General features: G+C 45.2%; 1 protein-coding gene across 1 annotated transcript in view; it reads left to right on the top strand.

Annotated features, from left to right (window-relative positions):
* The window catches only part of RBM20 (RNA binding motif protein 20), a 206,315-nt gene that overhangs the window by 163,318 nt on the left and 28,770 nt on the right, over window positions 1-14,227 (top strand). The window contains exons 9-10 of the mRNA XM_032607597.1: window positions 4,323-4,454; window positions 13,230-13,309. Coding sequence (XP_032463488.1) covers window positions 4,323-4,454; window positions 13,230-13,309 — 212 coding nt within the window. The remainder of the gene's footprint in view (window positions 1-4,322; window positions 4,455-13,229; window positions 13,310-14,227) is intronic.

The raw sequence follows: 14,227 nt of genomic DNA on the forward strand, positions 1-14,227 counted from the left end.
AACTGAGGTTCTTGGTTCTCAGAGCAGAAGAGTAGGTGGGAATTAATGGACGCCTGGTGAATCTACAGAACTAAGAACCCTTAACCTATGAGGAGTGACTGAGCCTTTGGGGGTTAATATGTTTGTCTTCATTTCTAAAGTCAAAGGGGGTAGTTTATACAGTGACTGGTCAGAAGTAACAATATTTAGTCTTTTATTTTTAATAAATATTTTAACTTCAGGAATCAAGAACAGGCATAGGAGAAATTCTTTTCTTAATTAAGGCCTGAACTTTGGAGACTCAAAGCCACCTTGGATCATCAGTGGTCTTCCTCTGTCGACCTGGGCTTAGACTACTCATTTAGTCTCTTCATTCCTCCTTCTCAGAATTCTATTTTGGGCAAATTTCCAAAATTCAGCATGCAACATGAATGCAGTGAGATTCACTGAATTTGTTTCATTCCCATGTGACCAGTGAGAGCTTGAGGTGCTAAAATGTTTGCATGAAGAAACAGGCACTTAGGGTCAGACAGAGAGATAAATACTGTATGATATCACTTATACTGTGGAATCTAAAATATACAAGAAACTAATGAATATAACATAAAAGAAGCAGACTCACAGATATAGAGAAAAAACTAGTGGTTACAAGTGGGGCAGGGGAAGGGGCAATATAGGGGTGGGCAAGTGGGAGGTACAAACTATTGGGTGTACGATAGGCTCAAGGATGTATTGTACAACACGGGAAATACAGCCAATATTTTGTAGTAACTAAATGGAAAGTAACCTTTAAAAATTGTATAAAAATAAAAAATTTAAGAATTTTTAAAAAAGAAAGAGGCACCTAGAAAGCCGAGTGGCGGAATTTGAAAGAACCCTGACTTTTTATTTTTTAAACATCTTTATTGGAGTATAATTGCTTTACAATGTTGTGTTAGTTTCTGCTGTATAACAAAGTGAATCAGCTATACATATACATATATCCCCATATCCCCTCCTTCTTGAGCCTCCCTCCCACCCTCCCTATCCCACCTCTCTAGGTGGTCACAAAGCACCAAGCTGATCTCCCTGTGCTATGTGGCTGCTTCCCACTAGCTATCTTTTTTATATTTGGTATATTTGTCAATGCTACTCTCTCACTTTGTCCCAGCTTACCCTTCCCCCTCCCCATGTCCTCAAGTCCATTCTCTACATCTGCGTCTTTATTCCTGTCTGGCCCCTAGGTTCATCAGAACCATTTTTTTTTTCTAGATTCCATATATATGTGTTAGCATATGGTATTTGTTTTTCTCTTTTTGACTGACTTCTCTCTGTATGACAGACTCTAGGTCCATCCAGCTCACTACAAATAACTCAATTTCATTTCTTTTTATGGCTGAGTAATATTCCATTGTATATATGTGCCACATCTTTATCCATTCATCTGTCGATGGGCACTTAGGTTGCTTCCATGTCCTGGCTATTGTAAATAGTGCTGCAGTGAACACTGTGGTACATGACTCTTTTTGAATTATGGTTTTCTCAGGGTATATGCCCAGTAGTGGGATTGCTGGGTCCTATGGTAGTTCTATTTTGAGTTTTTTAAGGAACCTCCATACTGTTCTCCATAGTGGCTGTATCAATTTACATTCCCACCAACAGTGCAGGAGGGTTCCCTTTTCTCCACACCCTCTCCAGCATTTATTGTTTGTAGACTTTTTGATGATGGCCATTCTGACAGGTGTGAGGTGAGACCTCATTGTAGTTTTGATTTGCATTTCTCTAATGATTAATGATGTTGAGCATTCTTTCATGTGTTTGTTGGCAGCCTGTATATCTTCTTCGGAGAAATCTCTATTTAGGTCTTCTGCCCAGTTTTGTATTGGGTTGTTTGTTTTTTTGATATTGAGCTGCATGAGCTGCTTGTACATTTGGGAGATAAATCCTTTGTCAGTTGCTTCACTTGCAAATATTTTCTCCCATTCTGAGGGTTATCTTTTCGTCTTGTTTATGGTCTCCTTTGCTGTGCAAAAGCTTTTAAGTTTAATTAGGTCCCATTTGTTTATTTTTGTTTTTATTTCCATTTCTCTAGGAGGTGAGTCAAAAAGGATTTTGCTGTGATTTATGTCATAGAGTGTTCTGCCTATGTTTGCCTCTAAGAGTTTGATAGTGTCTGGCCTTACATTTTGGTCTTTAATCTATTTTGAGTTTATTTTTGTGGATGGTGTTAGGGAGTGTTCTAATTTCATTCTTTTACATGTAGCTGTCCAGTTTTCCCAGCACCACTTATTGAAGAGGCTGTCTTTTCTCCATTGTATATTCTTGCCTCCTTTATCAAAGATAAGGTGACCATATGCGTGTGGGTTTATCTCTGGGCTTTCTATCCTGTTCCATTGATCTATATTTCTGTTTTTGTGCCAGTACCATACTATCTTGATTACTGTAGGTTTGTAGTATAGTTGAAGTCCAGGAGCCTGATTTCTCCCACTCCGTTTTTCTTTCTCTTTCTCTTTTCTTTTTCTTTGGCTATTCAGGGTCTTTTGTGTTTCCATACAAATTGTGAAATTTTTTGTTCTAGTTCTGTGAAAAATACCATTGGTAGTTTGATGGGGATTGCATTGAGTCTGTAGATTGCTTTGGGTAGTATAGTCATTTTCACAATGTTGATTCTTTCAATCCAAGAACATGGTATATCTCTCCATCTGTTTGTATGGCCTTTAATTGCTTTATTTTAATTTCATTTAATTGCATTTCATTTAATTGCTTATAATTTTCTGCATACAGGTCTTTTTTCTCCTTAGGTAGGTTTACTCCTAGGTATTTTATTCTTTTTGTTGCAATGGTAAATGGGAGTGTTTCCTTAATTTGTCTTTCAGATTTTTCATCATTAGTGTATAGGAATGCAAGAGACTTCTGTGCATTAATTTTGTATCCTGCTACTTTACCATATTCATTGATTAGCTCTAGTAGTTTTCTGGTAGCATCTTTAGGATTCTCTATGTATAGTATCATGTTATCTGCAAACAATGACAGTTTTACTTCTTCTTTTCTGATTTGGATTCCTTTTATTTCTTTTTCTTCTCTGATTGCTGTGGCTAAAACTTCCAAAACTATGTTGAATAATAGCAGTGAGGGTGGGCAACCTTGTCTTGTTCCTGATCTTAGAGTAAAAGAACCCTCACTTTTTGGTTTCCCAGGCTTCTGCCATAGACTGTGACAGCATGGAGAAAGGCATGTCTGAAATTCAAAAGCAAATGTGAGGGAAGGAGGGAGGATGAGCTTGTTAAGCCCATGCAGTTCAAGGAAATGGGAGATGAGGGCCCACAGCAAGGGCTCCCTTGCCACAAACCATGTTTCCTTTTCAACACTGAGGGACCAGATCATTGCAGCATCAGTATAGTACAAATCCAACAAATCTAAGACAATAACAGTGATGAATCTGCCACAGCGGCTCCTGGGGTCAACTGACAGGTCAGTCAAAACAGGCTATTTAGAAACTCCCTGTAGGCACCGACTGAGTGGAAAACCCGTTTCTTTGTAAGGGTTTTTATCAGAAAAGTTAAAGAGGAGAGATGCTGTGGAAACGTAACTGAGGGTCTCCTCTCTCTCCATCTTACAAAGACATGGCCTTCCTTCAAGCCTAGGGAGCCCCCGAGTTTTTTAGTGTATTTCTTTCTTTGCAAAGAAATTGAGAGCTCAGATACCTCAGATACCCACAGACCCTTGTGTCTGTCTCCTGTCACCACCACTACCGAATAGCAAGTTTTTCAGGGATGAGCCCAAGGTCACTTGTGCAGCAGACTCACTCCCCCACACCCCCTTCCCTCGGGGGAACTGTGGGTTAATGGACCCTCCCATCCAGAGGGACTCCTGTGGCATGATGTAGCCCAGGATGGACATATGTAATTAAAAATAATGTTTGGTGACCAGGGGAATCAGGAGAGGGTCTATCTTATAATGAGCTCTTTTGCTGAAGTTAATAAATAAGTCTCTTTGAACAGATGGGATCAAAGAAAGCTCTTCCTTGTACTGAATTGTTTCCTTTTTATGGAGGTATAAAACACATACTCTAAAATGCACTCATCTTAAATGTACTCCATTAATTTTTTACATGTGTACACCTATGTATTTGCTATGCGGGTCAAGATATAGAACATTTCCAGAACCCCAGAAGGTTTCCTCATTTCCCTTCCCAGTCAGTATCCCATCCCCAAGCCTGAGGGAAGCTCAGCTCTAACTTTTACCACCATCAGTTTGTTTTGCCTAATTCTTGAACTTCATATACATGGAGTTATACCTTGAACAGAATTTTCTTTAAGACCATTCAAGTCAAGTCCAATGTCTGTCCTTCCTTTCTTTCCTAGGCCTTTTTAGAGATGGCTTACACAGAGGCTGCCCAGGCCATGGTCCAGTATTACCAAGAAAAATCTGCCATGATCAATGGTGAGAAGTTGCTCATTCGGATGTCCAAGAGATACAAGGAATTGCAGCTGAAGGTAAAGCATTCTCTTCTTCATTCAGTCATTCAACAAGCAACAGCTAAGTGTCTCCTCCTTGTCAGCCACTGGCCTAAGTGCTGGTGGGAAGGAGAGCACAGGAAAAGATCCAAAAATTACCCACTGCCTTTGAGGATATCACATGGAAAGGCAAACCCATTATAACATGGCAAGAAAAGTGCTCATTGAGGTAAGTACAAGATGCAAAGGGGTGCTTGGGGCAAGATGACTACCTACCTAGGATCCAAGGAGGATTTTAAGAGAAGTCTTGAAAGATGAAGAAAGAAGGGAAAGATGGTTGCTTTTCAGAGGTGAGAGTTCCAAGCATAAACCCCTGAGTGAAACCCAGACACGTCTTCAGTAACTTTTTCTTCATCTGTCACCCCCTTGATCTTTTATTCTCTCCTCCATCCTCTCTATGTTTATTGTCTTAAGCCTCATAGAAAGCCTTCTAAGCAGCACATGACTGAGTTGGCCATTGTGCGAACTAAGGATTGAACTGAGGTAATTCCAAACAGGGCTTTTGTTTTTGTTTTAGCTTGCTCTACCATTCTCTTCTTTTTTGTCTTATCGTGAAATATAACATACAGACAGAAAAGTGACTAATTTTGTATTGCACAGTCGAAAAAGTAATAATGGGTGAACTCCCATAAATCGCACAAAACCACCACCAAAGTCAAGAAATAGGACACGGACAGCACCAAGAAGATTTGTAAGCCCCTTCTTGTGCTCAGCCCCTCCCTCTCCACTCTCCTGACCCTGAGATAACCATTTCCTTGCTTTTCCTTATTATTCTACCCCCTCTCTATGCCCTTTTTTTTTTAACATTATAGTTTAGTTTTACCTATTTTTGAACTTTATGTGAATGGAGTCATACTGTGTTCTTTCATTCAACGTTATGCCATCTATGTTGGGTGCATCTTTATTTTCATTGTTAAATAAATTTCCATTGTGTGACTATAAATTTGTTTAGCCATTCCACTGTTGATGGACATTTGGGTTGTTCCAGTTTTAGGGTATTAGAGACACTACTAATATGAACATTTTCAAACATGTTATCCCAGTACCCATGTACATGTGCGTATAACCAGGGAATGTACATAACTAGAAGTAGAATTGCTGGATCACAAGGCATGCTTACCCTCAACTGTACTAGATGATAGCATTCCTACTAGTAGTGTCTGAGAGTTTTCAATAGCTCACCTTCTTGCTAACACTTTGTCTTGTCCAACTTTAAAATTTTTGCCTCTCTGGAGAGAGTGTAATGGTTTATCACGATTTTATTTTTTATTTTCTATATTAATTGAGGTTGAGAAGTTTTTCATGTGTTTGTTGGTTATTCCATCTAGGTCTTCTCCAGTGGGAAATTTCTTTTTAAGCCATTTGCCCATGCTTTTCTTTTGGATTGTATCTTCCTATTGGTTTGCAGGAGTTCTCTTGGCTGGAGCCATTAGTCCGTTTGGATTTATTGTATTTCGTGCCACATTTGTGGTTAAATCTAACTTCTTATTTTGTGCTTTCTACTGTCCTATTTAATGGGATTTTCCAGTTGACTTCAGCTCATTCCATATTTAGTTAGGGTCCATTTTGTTCAAGGCTCACAACCCTTAATCTGCCTTCAAGGTTCAAGTCAGAAGACAAAGGCTCAGTGGTTGTTTCTAGCTAGGACTAGCATTCTGACAAGTCTACATATGTAGATCAGTAATATGTCAACCAGTTGTCGAAGTCCTGATTCTGCTCTGCTTGCATTATTGCTTCTGAAGTTCATTTGTCAACAGTTCTGCTTCAGGCAGAACCTGGCACTTTTTTTTCCAACTCACGAAAGCCTGTTGCTTTTCTCAGACAAGTCAGGGATCCCGCCCCATTCTATACCCAAAGTTCTTGTCCTCCTGGATTCTGCCCTGGGGCTTAGAATTGAATTACTGCACTGAATTCCCAGGGGAGCTTTGGGTCTCCAAATGAGATGTTGTCATAAGGTTCTAATTAGGATTAACTGCAGTACTCTCCTTCTTAAAGTACCAAGGTGTTTGTAGTCCCTTATCCAGAGAGAGGTCCTTTGGGGTGGTGCCAAAACTGTGGGCTAAAGAGGTCAGATGGTCCGAGTTTGCATTCAGCAGATGTTCAGTGAGTGCTCACTGTGGGTGGGAACTGGGCCAGGCCCCACGGATTGGGAGGTCGCAAGTCTGGGGAGGCAGAACACATAACATGGAACCATCAACAGCTATGCGACCTACACTAGACTGCACAGTGGTAGGGCCAGCCTCGCCTCTGTGCCTTCCCTCTGTGCCTTCCCTCTGTGCCTTCCCTCTGTGCCTTCCCTCTTTGATGACCTTGGGCAAATTGCTTGACCTCTGTGAACCTCAGTTTCCAGATCAGTAAAGGACTATACCTTGTGTTCTTTGATTCTAAGCTTTTTTTTTTCATACATGGTCTCTTTGAGGCTCACAATCACCCTCCCCTATGAGGTGTGTAGGGTGGATAATAACAGTAATTAAAATAGTACCACAACAATAACAAGAATATATACCTTTAATTGAGTCCTGGGTCAAGTAATGTGCCAAGCGCTTTAATACATTATCTACTGCAGTCCTGGCGCCAGTACTGTCAGACAGGTATTATTATCTCAGTTTTACAGATGAGGAAACTGAGCCTCATAGAAGTTCAGTAACTTGCCCAAGATCATAGTTACTGGAAGAGCCATGATTAAAACCTAGGACTGCTTTGGTTTTGCACTGTATTTGCATCTCTGTATTGTGTTTTTATAATCTCTATTGTCCACGTGAAAAACAGAGAAATCAGGTAATTTGCTTACAGTCATCCAGTCGGTAAGCAGCAGAGATGGTATTCTAATAGAGCTTATCAAACTTCAATGTGCATACAGATCACTTATGGATCTCATTAAAATTTCTGATTCAGTAGGTCTGAGGCAGGGTGGTGATTCTACGTTTCTCACAAGCTCCCAGGAGATGCTGTTGTTTCTGGTCCTCAGAGCACACTTTGAGTGGCTAGAAAACATTTTTCCTGACCTTTGGTAAGGATTTTCTGCTTCCCAAGCAGTCACACTGCCTCTATGCGCAGGCATCTCAAGGCATGTTTCCACTGCATAGAAATATGTGCCTTGTGGTCCCTATGTTGACCTGAATCAGCTAGAACTTTAGCATAATGGCTAAAGTAAAAAAAGGAATGTTTTCACTCATGTAACTAAAAAGACCAGGAGTAGCCCTGGCTGCAGGCATGGCTGCATTCAGGGCCCAACTGCTATCATGAGGACTTGGTTTCTCTCCACTCTGCTTTCGGTTCGCTTGGCTTTGTCATTGGGGTCTCCCTGCGGTGGCCCCTGACAGCCCCCGGCTCTCTCCTCTAGGCGGCGCGATGGCTTCAGTGATTCCAGCAGCTCTGGCGCCTCAGCCTCCCATTTCCTTCACCAAGAGAAAGATGGAGTTTTTCCTAGTAGCTCCCACAGAAGTCCCGAAAGTCATTCCAGTCAAGCTAGCTTTGGACACGTGCTGTTCCCTGAGCCAGTCTCTGTGGCCGTGCTGTGACTGGCCAGGCCTGTGTCACTTGCTATGTCCTGGGAGCAGGCTGCAGAAGAGAGGATGGTTCCTGGGGAGGCAGGCAGCAAAGCGCTGTATCCACATGTGTCACTGTATCCACATGTGTCTCTGGGCCAAAGGGCTACCACATGGGATCCCGCCAGGGCTTGCAAAGGTGGGGGAAATTCTGATGGGTCTCTGTCCTGGAACTTTACCTTTTGCTCACCAGGCAAAGTGGAGGGAGAAGAAGGAGAGATTTTAAGGCACTTTCTCCTCTCCTCTCTTGAATATTTCCTCATGCCAGTAATCTTGTCTCACTCTTTGTGGCAGAGATTTTATTCCTCAGGGCGTTTGGGGCAGAAACTTCCATGTAATAGGTGTCCAACAAATGTGTGAAATGAATGAGAAAGAGAAAATCTGAAGGAACAGTAAAAAGTGAGTGTTTTCCTGCCTGCAGACCTGCGTGACAAGATTGGTTATTCTATAGCGACTTCCCCAGAGTCACAGTGTCTTACCGGCAGAAGGGAGCTTGGAATAGTTTAAATCTGTGTGTTCCAGTCACTCCATCAGAGAACTGTCAGGGGAGTTTTCAAGTCCTCTTGCCCAGATGTTCTCATTTAGTGGATTGGGGTGGGACTGAAGCTCCCAGGTGGTTTGGGGACAGCGGGCCTGGTTTCAGTGTCACTGGTAAGTTGCCAGCCTCCTGGCCACAGAGATGGTCCGTGGCCCTGGGAAGCAGTCTTGTGAGTGGTCCATGATGCTCTTGGTTAGGAAGAATAAATCAGCAAATGATGATTGAGGGTCTTTTCCATATAACATGTGGTGCCGAGAGCTACAATGAATACGAGAATGGTCCTCACTTGGGGAAAGTTTGCTGTCTCACTTGTGATTATTTTCCCAATCACAGAACAGCCTCCTGAGGCCACTGTCAGCCCAGCACCCCCTGAAGTTCCTTCTGTTCAGGTTGCACGGCCCCGGTGAGTCAAGGAATGGGGTTATTGATCGCAGCCATTAGTGGCACAGGGCCCCGCATGGAAGGAGCGCTCCATGATGACTGGCTGGAGAGATGGAGGGATGGGCTGACGAGAAAGATCATGACAGCCTACAAATACTATACGCTGGGGTTGGCGGAGATAAACTGGGGAGATAAACAATTCTCGTGATTTCAACCTGAGTGCATACGTACGGAGCTCCTAGAAGTTCAGTGGCAAAAGGCAGTGTGACTTGCTTGTGTAAAGAAGGGAGAGATTCCTGAGTAGGGCCTTGAAGGATGAGACAACTTAACGAAACAGAGAGGGGGTTTCTGGGCAGCAGTTGGGTGAGAAGAGATGTAGAGCCTGGAAAGCACACTCATGTCAGAAACAGTCAGGGCTGCTGGGACAGGATCTGGCTTTGACAAGTTCAGGGCTCATCTGGAAGGTTTCAGCATCTTCCTGGGACTCTGGAGACATGTAAAACAGCCGCGGAGGGGTCCGGAGGCACAAAACTCTCTGGCAGCTTCTTTTATGCTGGCCCAGCATCTGCCTCCCTCTGAGGGCACACTTCCCTGGGACTGTATGGGGCTTGGAAGCTCACCCTTGTCCTAAAGTAGCAAGATGTGTTGACCAAGAGCACTGTGGATGGTCCCCTGGGGGCTTGTTGACAGTGGAAATGGATTCACCGTGGGGGGGCTGGGGTTCAATATACAATTCTGTCTACTTTTGTGTGTGTTTGAAATGTTCTTCAATAAAAAGGTACCCCCAAACATCATCGCAGACCTACTCCGTTCTCTTCCGTTTCCACTCCCCTGCAGCGATTACAGCTTTATTGTACCTGCCTCCTTTATACCTTTAACCACAGGATAACGAGGCCAGGCCTGAAGAGGAAGATGGAGAGGATTTTCTTAGAGTGAAAAATTGATTCTGTTATTTGAAAATCTTTGGCCACTTCTGACTCCTTCTCAGATGGCAGCTGGCAGGGTGTTTGGGCCAGAGAGTGCCAACAATTTGGAATTATCACTTAAAAGAGAGAAACTGACCTCTGGTCCTCAGAGGAGGGTCACAGTGCCTGTGACCGCCAGCCCAGCGTATAGTATTTGCAGATTGTCATGTCCTTTCTTGTCAGCCCATCCCTCCATCTCTCCAGCCAGTCATCGTGGAGCGCTCATTCCATGCGGGGCCCTGTGCCACTAACGGCTGCGATCAATAACCCCATTCCCTGCCTCACCGGGGCCGTGCGACCTGAACAGAAGGAACTTCAGGGGGCGCTGGGCTGACAGTGGCCCCAGGAGGCTGTTCTGTGATTGGGAAAATAAGGGGCAAGGAAATAGTTAAACCCAGAAGAGGCTCTTCTAGCCCCCAAAGAACTCTGGATGCATCTCTTTGACCCCCGGGGGACCACATTGGGCCACTAGAGGGTGTTTCCATCTGTGGTGCTTGATTGGCTGCTCTGCCCTCATCAGGCGGCACCCAGAGGGGAAGGGCCCGAGGGGCTGCTGTCTGTGGTGGTGGAGATGCAAAAGGCACCATGAGCTCCTAGAACACCTCTGGCTCTGACATTGGCCTGACCTGCCCGTCCCTGCAGGTCTCAATCCCACCACCCATGCTACCGCTGGGTAACCGGCAGAACCTCAGCTGCTCCCTGACCAGGCCCCCTCCTCTCACCCCAGGTTCTCCTGGATCTGGACTGGAAGGAACAATCACGAGGATATGAGATTCCAGAGAGCAGAAGAAAAGTGTTGGGGACTTTGGGGACTCTTTTTTGCCACAGAAAGTGCCTGATCCAACCCCCTCAGGGAATTTGTGTGTTCTGAAAATTCGCCAGGGTACATTGTACCCAGTTTGGGGGCACATTCTTTAGCCTTCGCCTATTCCAGCTTGGCAGGATGAGGACAGATTTGGAACTTGGGATGTGGCCTCCCCGGTGCCAGGAGATCTTATCACACGTCCCTGCACTGGATCCTGATGGCTCCCTCCGGCTTTCCCAGGCTGGCCCGCATGGAGGCAGTGCTGCAGTGGGTCTCCTGGGGACCAGCCATCCCAGGCGGGCCTCTCCCATGATGGTGCAGTAGGCAACTTCCACCTTGCCCAAGGTGGGGAGGCAGAAGGAAGACCCACTCAGTGGAAGCACCTCCACGTGAACCGTCTTGTTCTACCCACAGGTGGTGACCAACAACGCTGGCGGGAGGACAGATGGTCTCGGGTGGGGTGGAAGGAAGCATCCTGGGCAGTAGCCTTCTTCTCCGCCCAGGCCCACAGCCCCAGCTCTGTTGTTGCTTGGCCTTCGGTCTCTGCTTCTGGTCCAGTTTAAGCAGCTCAGGTGCTAGTTGACAGTGCAGGGCTTGGGTGATCTGGTTACTTTTGGTGACACTTCCATATGCTTACAGAGGGTCAACCTTTATAGCTACAGTCAGATGAAAGGGACCATTTCCCAAAAGTGTGAGGCTCCTTTCGGGTGGGTATCCTGACCAGTGCTCAGTTCCTGGGCCTTTTCTTGAACGGGGATTGACTACCTTCTTGACCTCCTCCTTCTTCACGACCACAGGGCTAGCGGTCACTTCCTTCTCTTTTTTTTTTTTTTACTTCCTTCTCTTTGACGTTCTCTCCTCTTGCATTTCAAGTTGACAAGAGATCCCTCCCTGGCTTGAACATTTTACATCCTTTCCCTAAGTCCGAGCTCTGACTTCTCCCCTGAACCCACAGGCAGCTCCTCCTTTATTCTCTCCTGAACTGTTTTCCCAGCCCAAGCTTCAATCTTAACAATAACACAGATAAGCAGCTGTGCACTCAGAGGACTCAAGAATTCTAGTCCCAGCTAATCACAGAGCTCAATTCATATCTCTGGTCCTGGGTTTCACACCTATAAAATGAGATATTTGATGGTACCTAACATTTGTATAGCTCTAAGATTTCATGATCCTTTGTTAATTACGTAGGAAAAAAAATTGAGGATAAAAAGAGCAGTTGATTAAGTTTCTTAATAAAATTCTTTGTCAAAAGTTGACATCACCAGGCTTCCCTGGTGGCGCAGTGGTCGAGAGTCCGCCTGTCGATGCAGGGGACGCGGGTTCGTGCCCCGGTCCGGGAGGATCCCACATGCCGTGGAGCGGCTGGGCCTGTGAGCCATGGCCGCTGAGCCTGCACGTCCGGAGCCTGTGCTTCGCAAAGGGAGAGGCCGCAACAGTGAGAGGCCCGCATACCGCAAAAAAAAAAAAAAAGTTGACATCATAGACTGAGGGTTTTTAGGTCTTTTTTTAACCTCAGTATTACTGAGATATAATTCACATACCATAAATTCAGCCTGTTCCATACATTTTAATTGGATGAATTTTGTGTAGTCTTTTGGAAAATGCTTCCATCCTTCTGTGCTCATGAATTTCTTTTTTTAATCATTTATTGTTTATTGTTTTGTTAATGTTTGGCCAATCTGGGTTTAGGAAAAGGCTTTGGCTGGGATTTGGGAGCTGGCGTGGTCCTGTCCTGGCACAGTCATCCCGTAGTAACTTCTGGGAAGGGCAGAGCCTTTGGGTGCCTGGCCTCCTCAGCTGGGAAGCCTGGCTCACAGCCTGCGCTGCCCACCTTGCAGATTTACGTTGAGCACAAAATGACCCCTGTGGATCCCCGCACTGAAGTCAGGAGTTGCAGGAAGCATGGGGCATAGAAAGGACCTTGGAGTTAAAATGCCTGTTGTCAGGTCCTGATTTTCTAATGATCTCTGTGACCTTGAGTGTGTTCCTTAACACAGCACAAGCCCAGGAGTCACCCTAGAACACCGTGTGGCTGGTGGCTGGAGCTGTGCCAGGCAGAACTCTGCCTCAGTGACCTCTCTGGGCCTCAGTTTCCTCAGGTGTAAGATGTGGAGGCTGCATGTTAGTGATCTTCAAGTCTCTTTCCAAGTTATAATGCCTTCCTCCCTCCCGCCCTCTTTCCCTTCCTTCCTTTCACATTTTAGATATTTGCTTTTATCTGGAAGGAGGTGGGAGGTGGGTATTAACAAATGCTGCTTTTTCCCAGCGTGTGGATGGTGAGCCTCAGGCTCCTTCCTTCCCAGCTCAAGGGATGCCACGTGCCCTGGACCACGCAGCCGCGCCGCCATTCAGCATTATGTTCATACTCTTCATCCTCTGGATTAAACTTTTTCTTCCCCTAAAAAGGCACTTTTCCCCCTTTGGTGGACAGGGCAATGAACCCAAGTCCTAGCTGCTTCCTTCTGGTGTTTGCAAGGCCATCTCTGGTCTGATGGTGACCCCTCTGACTTTGCCTAGAAACCTGGGAAAACCGTGGCTGCCATCATCCAGGACATCCATTCCCAGAGGGAGAGGGACATGTTCCGGGAAGCAGACAGGTGAGGCCCGGTCTTAGGTCTCAGGGCAGATTCTGCGTCATTGGAACATTCTCCCCTTTCTCTTTCTTAGGGGTATTTGAGTCACTCTGTGCTCTGCCCTTGCCTCTGCCCTGTCCATCAGCTTCTCTGGGCCCTATATTTCCATGTGCCTGATGGAACGCATCAGTCCAGTCCAGTGCTCAGGTTAAACCTCAGAAAAGTTCAAGATGCTAAGCTTCCCCTCAGCTGCGCCTCCTTTGTTGTCAAGGAGTATAGGAGGGGATCTGCTGATATATGGCTCTCAAGGGCAAATGTACACTCTGCTAAAACAGCCTGAAAGTGTGTCTGTGTGTTGTGTGTGTTGTGCGTGTGTGTTTGGTGTGTGTTGTGGTTGTACTGTGTTTGTGGTGTGTTGTATGTGTGTGTGTTTGGTGTGTGGTTGTACTGTGTGTGTGTTGTATTTGGTGTGTCTGTTTGTATTGTGTGTTGTGTGGTTGTATTGTGTGTGTGGCGTGTGTTCTGTGTGTGTTTAGTGTGTGTAGTGTGGCTGTATTGTGTGTGTGTTGTGTTTTGTGTGTGTATGTTTGGTGTGTGTTGTGTGGTTGTAGTGTGCGTGTGGTGTGTGTAGTGTGTTGTGTTTGGTGTGTGTGGTTGTATTGTGTGGTGTGTGTGTTTGGTGTGTGTTGTGTTGTAGTGTGTGTGTGGTGTGTGTATGTGGTACATATGTGGGTGTATGTGTGGTGTGTGTGTCTTCTGTTTAGAGCCAGCCCTTGATTTTTCTTGAGCTGAATGTAGGTGTAGAAACATCCATGACCTGACCAGTCATTTACTCTGAACATCGAGTGCAGTCACATTTCCAACTCATTTCTCCCAGCTGAAGTTGTGACCCTGCCAAGCCCGGGCTACAAGTTCACCACTGTCACTGCCCTATGGAGACAG

Source organism: Phocoena sinus, chromosome 16 (assembly GCF_008692025.1).
Source record: "Phocoena sinus isolate mPhoSin1 chromosome 16, mPhoSin1.pri, whole genome shotgun sequence".
Classification (NCBI taxonomy): Eukaryota; Metazoa; Chordata; class Mammalia; order Artiodactyla; family Phocoenidae; genus Phocoena; species Phocoena sinus.